The 10,225-nt window shown below is 28.4% G+C and overlaps 1 protein-coding gene across 1 annotated transcript in view; it reads left to right on the top strand.

The window, feature by feature from the left end:
- Positions 1 to 334: 334 nt before the first annotated feature.
- The window catches only part of LOC108691452, a 163,440-nt gene continuing 153,549 nt past the window's right edge, over positions 335 to 10,225 (top strand). The window contains 11 exon segments of the mRNA XM_018199203.1: positions 335 to 672; positions 1,458 to 1,859; positions 2,022 to 2,426; positions 2,591 to 2,995; positions 3,153 to 3,557; positions 3,722 to 4,126; positions 4,291 to 4,701; positions 4,864 to 5,268; positions 5,430 to 5,828; positions 6,002 to 6,403; positions 7,198 to 7,593. Of these exon segments, the coding sequence (XP_018054692.1) occupies positions 335 to 672; positions 1,458 to 1,859; positions 2,022 to 2,426; positions 2,591 to 2,995; positions 3,153 to 3,557; positions 3,722 to 4,126; positions 4,291 to 4,701; positions 4,864 to 5,268; positions 5,430 to 5,828; positions 6,002 to 6,403; positions 7,198 to 7,593 (4,373 nt within the window).

Genomic DNA, 10,225 nt, shown 5'->3' with positions numbered 1-10,225 from the left:
TTTATATAATATTTTATTATATAATATTTATTTTATTATGAGAGAGAGTTTCGGAATGGAAATGCTATTATTTAATATAATATTTGTAATGTAATATAAGAGCTAGATATTGTAATATAAGAGTTATATAAATAGATCTGTTAAATCTCGTTGAACAAACAGATTCAAAAATACAAACATTAATATTTATATGTATTAATATTTATATGATTCAAAGAATCATATGTACATATTTCTATCTGTAAATATTTATTAACAGTTTATGCGAACGATTCTTTACAACGTTTCAGTATCTTTTGTGATTAGTTACTAATATTCCTTATAAAACGTTACAATGGCAGAACAAGAAGCAGGGAACATTATAATCCCAGTTCGTCGTTGGATACGTGGACATTATACAAAATTAACAAATAGTAATGTAGCAAGATGTAATCATTGTAACGTACAATTATTTATACATAAGAATAGATCCTTAGCTATTTTACATAAACACTTAGTGAAGAGACATTCAGACAAATTAAATGAAGAACAGAAGAAAGAAGATAAATTCGATTGGACTTGGGATTATTTTATCGCAGAAAGCGATATAGAGGCAACATGCAAAGAATGTAACTTAACAATTAAGTACCAATCAGTATCTTGTCTCAAAAAGCATTTGAAACGTATACACAAGTAGGTATACTCCAAGTAAATTTAAAAATTAATTAACGTACTGCAGAATGTAAAATTAATAGTAATAAAATAAAAAATGTAACGCAGACAAATATACTCAAATAAAACTAAAAAAATTTATTAAACAAACTAAAAAATTTTTTTAAACAAATTAAAAAACGTATTGAACAGGTTTTTGATGTATATTGTCAAATATGATTTGCATTTTTAAACGTTATAATGGAAAAAATATTTAAAATTAATTGAAATAATATACACACAAATTAGAAATTTTAATCAGATATCTAATATATGTGTATTGATACTGTGCGCAATCATAGAAATAGGGAACAAGAATTTTTATCTATCAGAACAAGAATTTTTATCTAGGAACTGTATATTCTACAACACATGATTTCTGAAAGGAAATTTCTATTTCCTCTTTCTTAATACATATTTCTTTGATTGCGCAATTCCTTATAAAAGTAATCAGTATTCATTTATGTTACATAACTTCATTGAATACAAACTGAATTACACGTTTCAATTTATTATCACTGTGTTTATAAATGTAATATAAAAAATTAGTAATATTGAAACATTTCAATTTTTACCCGACAATTATCAGATTTATAGAATATTTAAATCTGCTTGATTGTTACATTCTTGATCACTCCTAAATGTTCAAATAATAGCTTCTAAAAAATAATAATTCAGTCTGCATAGCGGAGGATGAACATAATTGAAAATAATAGCTTTACTGTACTTTTCATTGCTTTTTTTAATAACTTCTTATGTAAATGTAGGATATTGGGTCCAAATTCAGATCATATAGACAACGAGAGCAATTCAGACAATGACTTGATTGCAAATGAGGATCTAACTCCAAAGACGGACAATTTTATCCCAGTTCGTCTTTATATACGTAAACATTACACAAAATTAATAAGGAATAAGATGGCAAAATGCAACTATTGTAATGCAAAATTCGCTATACGAAATAAATCTTTAGATTATTTACATAAACACTTGGTGAAGGCACATCCAGACAAATTAAATGAAGAACAGAAGAAAGAAGACAAATTCGATTGGACTTGGGATTATTTTATCGCAGAAAGCGATATAGAGGCAACATGCAAAGAATGTAACTTAATAATTAAGTACCATTCAGTATCTTGTCTCAAAAAGCATTTAAAACGTAAGCACAAGTAGGTATACTCCAAGTAAATTTAAAAATTAATTAACGTACTAAAGAATATAAAATTAATAGCAGTAAACTGATTAATGTCAATTAAAAAATGTTACGCAAACAAATATACTCAAATAAAACTAAAAAGATTTATTAAACTTAACTTCTTATGTAAATGTAGGATATTGAGTCCAAATTCAGATCATATAGACAACGAGGGCAATTCAGACAATGACTTGATTGCAAATAAGGATCTAACTCCAAAGACAGACAATTTTATCCCAGTTCGTCGTTGGATACGTGGACATTATACAAAATTAACAAGTAGTAATGTAGCAAGATGTAATCATTGTAACGTACAATTTTTCATACATAAGAATAGATCCTTAGCTATTTTACATGAACACTTAGTGAAAAGACATTTAGACAAATTAAATGAAGAACAAAAGAATGAAGATAAATTCCATTGGACTTGGGATTATTTTATCGCAGAAAGCGATATAGAGGCAACATGCACAGAATGTAACTTAACAATTAAGTACCAATCAGTAACTTGTCTCAAAAGTCATTTAAAACGTATACACAAGTAGGTATACTCCAAGTAAATTTAAAAATTAATTAACGTACTGAAGAATATAAAATTAATAGCAGTAAACTCATTAATGTCGATTAAAGAAAATGTAACGCAAACAAATATACTCAAATAAAACTATAAAGATTTATTAAACTTAATTTCTTACGTAAATGTAGGATATTGGGTCCAAATTCAGATAATGTAGATAACGAGAGCAATTCAGACAATGACTTGATTGCAAATGAGGATCTAACTCCAAAGACAGACATTTTTATCCCAGTTCGTCGTTGGATACGTGGACATTATACAAAATTAACAAGTAGTAATGTAGCAAGATGTAATCATTGTAAGGTACAATTTCTCATACATAAGAATAGATCCTTAGCTATTTTACATGAACACTTAGTGAAGAGACATTCAGACAAATTAAATGAAGAACAGAAGAAAGAAGATAAATTCCATTGGACTTGGGATTATTTTATCGCAGATAGCGATATAGAGGCAATATGCAAAAAATGTAACTCAACAATTAAGTATCAATCAGTATCTTGTCTCAAAAAGCATTTAAAACGTATGCACAAGTAGGTATACTCCAAGTAAATTTAAAAATTAATTAACATACTAGAATATAAAATTAATAGCAGTAAACTGAATAATGTCGATTAAAGAAAATGTTACGCAAACAAATATACTCAAATAAAACTAAAAAGATTTATTGAACTTCTTATGTAAATGTAGGATATTGAGTCCAAATTCAGATCATATAGACAACGAGAGCAATTCAGACAATGACTTCATTGCAAACGAGGATCTAACTCAAAAGACAGACAGTTTTATCCCAGTTCGTCGCTGGATACGTGGACATTATACAAAATTAACAAGTAGTAATGTAGCAAGATGTAATCATTGTAACGTACAATTTTTCATACATAAGAATAGATCCTTAGCTATTTTACATGAACACTTAGTGAAGAGACATTTAGACAAATTAAATGAAGAACAAAAGAATGAAGATAAATTCCATTGGACTTGGGATTATTTTATCGCAGAAAGCGATATAGCGGCAACATGCACAGAATGTAACTTAACAATTAAATACCAATCAGTAACTTGTCTCAAAAGTCATTTAAAACGTATACACAAGTAGGTATACTCCAAGTAAATTTAAAAATTAATTAACGTACTGAAGAATATAAAATTAATAGCAGTAAACTCATTAATGTCGATTAAAGAAAATGTAACGCAAACAAATATACTCAAATAAAACTATAAAGATTTATTAAACTTAATTTCTTACATAAATGTAGGATATTGCGTCCAAATTCAGATAATGTAGATAACGAGAGCAATTCAGACAATGACTTCATTGCAAACGAGGATCTAACTCAAAAGACAGACAGTTTGATCCCAGTTCGTCGTTGGATACGTGGACATTATACAAAATTAACAAGTAGTAATGTAGCAAGATGTAATCATTGTAACGTACAATTTTTCATACATAAGAATAGATCCTTAGCTATTTTACATGAACACTTAGTGAAGAGACATTTAGACAAATTAAATGAAGAACAAAAGAATGAAGATAAATTCCATTGGACTTGGGATTATTTTATCGCAGAAAGCGATATAGAGGCAACATGCACAGAATGTAACTTAACAATTAAGTACCAATCAGTAACTTGTCTCAAAAGTCATTTAAAACGTATACACAAGTAGGTATACTCCAAGTAAATTTAAAAATTAATTAACGTACTGAAGAATATAAAATTAATAGCAGTAAACTCATTAATGTCGATTAAAGAAAATGTAACGCAAACAAATATACTCAAATAAAACTATAAAGATTTATTAAACTTAATTTCTTACGTAAATGTAGGATATTGGGTCCAAATTCAGATAATGTAGATAACGAGAGCAATTCACACAATGACTTGATTGCAAATGAGGATCTAACTCCAAAGACAGACATTTTTATCCCAGTTCGTCGTTGGATACGTGGACATTATACAAAATTAACAAGTAGTAATGTAGCAAGATGTAATCATTGTAAGGTACAATTTCTCATACATAAGAATAAGAATAGATCCTTAGCTATTTTACATAAACACTTAGTGAAGAGACATTCAGACAAATTAAATGAAGAACAGAAGAAAGAAGATAAATTCCATTGGACTTGGGATTATTTTATCGCAGATAGCGATATAGAGGCAATATGCAAAGAATGTAACTCAACAATTAAGTATCAATCAGTATCTTGTCTCAAAAAGCATTTAAAACGTATGCACAAGTAGGTATACTCCAAGTAAATTTAAAAATTAATTAACATACTAGAATATAAAATTAATAGCAGTAAACTGAATAATGTCGATTAAAGAAAATGTAACGCAAATAAATATAATCAAATAAAACTAAAAAGATATATTAAACTTAACTTCTTATGTAAATGTAGGATATTGGGTCCAAATTCAGATCATATAGACAACGAGAGCAATTCAGACAATGACTTGATTGCAAATGAGGATCTAACTCCAAAGACAGACAATTTTATCCCAGTTCGTTGTTGGATACGTGGACATTATACAAAATTAACAAGTAGTAATGTAGCAAGATGTAATCATTGTAACGTACAATTCTTCATACATAAGAATAGATCCTCAGCTATTCTACATAAACACTTAGTGAAGAGACATTCAGACAAATTAAATGAAGAACAGAAGAAAGAAGATAAATTCGATTGGACTTGGGATTATTTTATCGCAGAAAGCGATATAGAGGCAACATGCAAAGAATGTAACTTAACAATTAAGTACCAATCAGTATCTTGTCTCAAAAAGCATTTGAAACGTATACACAAGTAGGTATACTCCAAGTAAATTTAAAAATTAATTAACGTACTGAAGAATATAAAATTAATAGTAAACTGATTAATGTCAATTCAAGAAAATGTAACGCAAACAAATATACTCAAATAAAACTAAAAAGATTTATTAAACTTAACTTCTTATGTAAATGTAGGATATTGGGTCCAAATTCAGATCATATAGACGAGAGCAATTCAGACAATGATTTGATTGCAAATGAGGATCTAACTCCAAAGACAGACAATTTTATCCCAGTTCGTCTTTCTATACGTAAACATTACACAAAATTAATAAGGAATAGGATGGCAAAATGCAACTATTGCAATGCAAAATTCACTACACGAAATAAATCTTTAGATTATTTACATAAACACTTGGTGAAGGCACATCCAGAGAAATTAAATGAAGAACAGAAGAAAGAAGACAAATTCCATTGGACTTGGGATTATTTTATCGCAGAAAGCGATATAGAGGCAACATGCACAGAATGTAACTTAACAATTAATTACCAATCAGTAACTTGTCTCAAAAGTCATTTAAAACGTATACACAAGTAGGTATACTCCAAATAAATTTAAAAATTAATTAACGTACTGAAGAATATAAAATTAATGTAAATAAAAGCAGTAAACTGATTAATGTCGATTAAAGAAAATGTAACGCAAACAAATATACTCAAATAAAACTAAAAAGATTTATTAAACTTAACTTCTTACGTAAATGTAGGATATTAGGTCCAAATTCAGATCATATAGACAACGAGAGCAATTCAGACAATGACTTGATTGCAAATGAGGATCTAACTCCAAAGACAGACAATTTTATCCCAGTTCGTCTTTATATACGTAAACATTACACAAAATTAATAAGGAATAAGATGGCAAAATGCAACTATTGTAATGCAAAATTCGCTATACGAAATAAATCTTTAGATTATTTACATAAACACTTGGTGAAGGCACATCCAGACAAATTAAATGAAGAACAGAAGAAAGAAGACAAATTCGATTGGACTTGGGATTATTTTATCGCAGAAAGCGATATAGAGGCAACATGCAAAGAATGTAACTTAATAATTAAGTACCAATCAGTATCTTGTCTCAAAAAGCATTTAAAACGTAAGCACAAGTAGGTATACTCCAAGTAAATTTAAAAATTAATTAACGTACTAAAGAATATAAAATTAATAGCAGTAAACTGATTAATGTTGATTAAAGAAAATGTAACGCAAACAAATATATTCAAATAAAACTAAACAGATTTATTAAATAAACTAAAAAATTTATTAAACAGATTTTGGGTGCATGTCATCAAATATGATTTGCACTTCTAAGCATTATAAACGTACAATGAATAAAAATATTAAAAATTTATTGATATAATATACAAATTAGAAATTATAATCAAATATCTTATATATGTGTATTGATACTGCGCGCAATTATAAGAATAGGGAATGCAGAACAAGAATTTTTATCTGTGAGGAACTATGTATTCCACAACATATGATTTCTGAAAGATTGAAATTTCTATTTAATTTTTTTTTCCCAATCTTTGTTCTTTTGATTGCACAATTCCTTACGAAACTAAGTATTCAGTATTCATTTATGTTACACAGTCTCATTGAATACAAACAGAATGTTTCAAATTTATTATCACTATATTTAGTATAAAAAATTAGTAATATTGAAACATTCTGTTTTCACTCGATAATTATCAAATTTACAGAACATTATATCAATTTAAATCTGCTTGATCGCTACATTCTTGATCGCTACTCCTAAATGTTCAAATAATAGATTCTAAAAAAATTATAATTCAGTCCGTACAGCGGAATATGTACATAATTGAAATATCTATATATTATAATATATCTACTGTACTTTTTATTACTTTTCTAATAACTTCTTATGTGAATGTAGGATATTAGGTCCAAATTCAGATCGTGTAGATAACAAGAGCAATTCAGATAATGATACGAGTACAAATGAGGATATAACTCCAAAGACAGACAATTTTATCTCAGATCATCTTTGAATACGTAGACGTTACACAAAATTAACAAGTAGAAATGAGACAAGATGCAATTATTGCAATGCAAAATTCAATATACATAATAGATTGTTAGCTATTTTACATAAACACTTGGTGAAGGCACATCCAACATATTAAGTAGAAGAGAAGAAAGAAGATAAATTCCATTGAACTTGGGATTATTTTATCGCAGAAAGCGGTACAGAGGCAACATGTATACTCTGTAATGTAACAATTGGGTCCAAACTTACAAGTTTAACACTACACTTGAAACAATGTCTTATGTAAGTATATTCCAAGTAAATTAAAGACATTAATTAGACATTCTGCAAAAATGATAGTAATTAAATAATCAGTGTCAGATAAAAAATGTGTTACGCAAATACCCTTGGTATTTACTCAACAAAAAATTTGTTAAATAAATTTGTGATGCGAGTCGATAAATAAGATTTATATATGCATCTATTCGTATTACATATACATATGTGTATACACATATTTATATTATACACAAGGTGTAATGCAACTAACGCTCACTAAGCATACAGTACTATTCCTAATAAAAATGCTCAGTCAAAGAATCCTCTACTATTTTGCAATTTTCGCAATAGTTAACGAGATATTAATTTCTATAGATTGCTAAAACGGATAAAATCGATGAATAAGACAATTTTAAGATATCCTTGTATTCTTTGTGAAATATTATGAAGGTGTTTCTTGAAGAACTCTTTAATAATATTTTAATAAAAGTTGTCTTGTATGTCAATTTTAGCACATTAGGTAATTAAAAAAATATTACAAAAATTGCAAAATGATAGAAGCCTTTTCTTTTCAGTTTTTTATTAGTAATGATATAATTAATGGGCGTTTTTTCAAATTGAAAATTGTATATAGATACATTATTTATTAAGATTTTAGTTTTATTATATTATGCACACACACACACACTCACTCACACACACACACACACACACACACACACACACACATTTGTGTCTTTTTGAATGAGTGTGTGTATGGGCGTACATATTCACTGTGTGCGTGCGTACGTGAATGCGGGCATGCGTGCGAGCGCGTGTACAAATGTAGGCATAAATATGCATAATTTATATAACTTTTTCTATAAAAATCATTTTCATTTCAACGTTACAACATTTTTATAATATTCTTGAAATGTTTCAAAATTTCCTGCTGAGATTGTCTTTAGTACGTTTAGTACGTTCCACAGTAGGGGAAGCCTGGGCAGTGCAGACGTGTTAAGATTGAGATGAAAAAATTACACAATTAAAATTGAGATCAGAAATCATTTTTATTCTCATAAATCTCTTAAAGAACTAAACTTTGAAATAAAATTAAAACAAATTTAAAAACTTGGACAATAATATGTCGTTTTAGTTAAAACATTAAAATAGAGAGAAGCCATCCACTTTGCCCGACCCCACTCTGGCCAAAGCGGTTACTCAAGCAATGCAAATGGAATTAAAACAATTAAAATCTTGGCGATTGTTACAAAAATTATCAAACAACAAACTACTTTATATGTAGTGCAGCCTTCATGGGTCCATTTGATGCAATGACTGTACTAGATCAGTCACAAACAAATCATCACACTGCATTGTGGCAAATAATAAACAAAAATGATATGTAAACAAACACATGCCTTTCATAAACTCGAAAGATCGTCTGTCCTTCCGTATTCCCAGTATTTTCTGTAACCATACGAAGATAAAGAGGATGGATCATCCGCTTTGTCCCCATTCGCTTGGCCCAAAGGACCTACCTGGCACGAATTTGGAAAAGTTAGAAAAAGTTGAAGCACCAAGTGAAAAATTTTTAACTTCGAATACACGTTTAAACAGAGAATTCTTATAAAAAAATCATTCACACTGATTAAGAAACAATTACAGATAATAATTAAGCTACATATCTAAATAAAATCATAAGAAAACACTCAATTTTTTATATGTTTCTATTAAACATAAACGAACGGAATGATATTTTTTGTTTTCTACGTTCATAGCGTCACTGCTCGATCATTCTTTTAACTGCTAGAGACTTATAGCACAATCTCAAATAGATAAGCAAAAATAAAAGGTATTCGCCATATCCAAAGCGTCCATTTTGCACGGGCTCCCTTATATGATTTTCTGTTAGTTTGAAATTTTAATTCTTTATTCCCCTTTCTTATTCCAATGATTTCAATTTTGCACAGTTTACAGTCCTTTACAAAAGTAATAAGTATTTGTACATATTGTATAGTTTCATTGAATACAAATTAATAGCGATTTTCATTGGCGGAGCTCGTGCGCACTCAGTGCACTTTAAGCCGTTGTACACAAATTGACGTAAATATGTATGTTTAATAAAAATATAAAAAGGAATTAAACTACGAAATCCTCAATACATTTTATTGTGCTATTTGATAAAATATACATTGAGTATTATATTAATTGAGATATCTCACTTTTACATTCAGATTAGATAAGTGTACAAAAAAAATTAATAATATTCTTTCGCTTTAATGTGCGCATCAGTTCTGCTAGTGAAAAACGTTATAAATCACATGATTCAAATTTACTATCATGTTCAGTATACAAAAAAATTAGTAATATTCTTTCCCTCTCGAATGTTCTAATTCTCACCAACTAATTATCACAATTATAGAATATTTAAACTTACTTAATTACTACATCCTTGATTGCTCTGTTAAATGTTCAATCAGTAAGTTTCTAAATATCGATAATTTGTCCGCATAGTGGAAGAGTGCATAATATTTTTACTGCATTTTTTTATCGATTCTACAATCACTTCCTATTTAAATATATGATATACGATCTCTGTTCAGTGATATGGACTACCAGAACAATCCAAATCATTATGTAACCAGGAAAACGACTATAAAAAATGCAAAACATA

Source organism: Atta colombica, unplaced genomic scaffold (genome assembly GCF_001594045.1).
Source record: "Atta colombica isolate Treedump-2 unplaced genomic scaffold, Acol1.0 scaffold47, whole genome shotgun sequence".
Lineage (NCBI taxonomy): Eukaryota > Metazoa > Arthropoda > Insecta > Hymenoptera > Formicidae > Atta > Atta colombica.
Note: the sequence above shows the minus strand (reverse complement) of the source record. Positions and strands in the feature narration are given on the sequence as shown.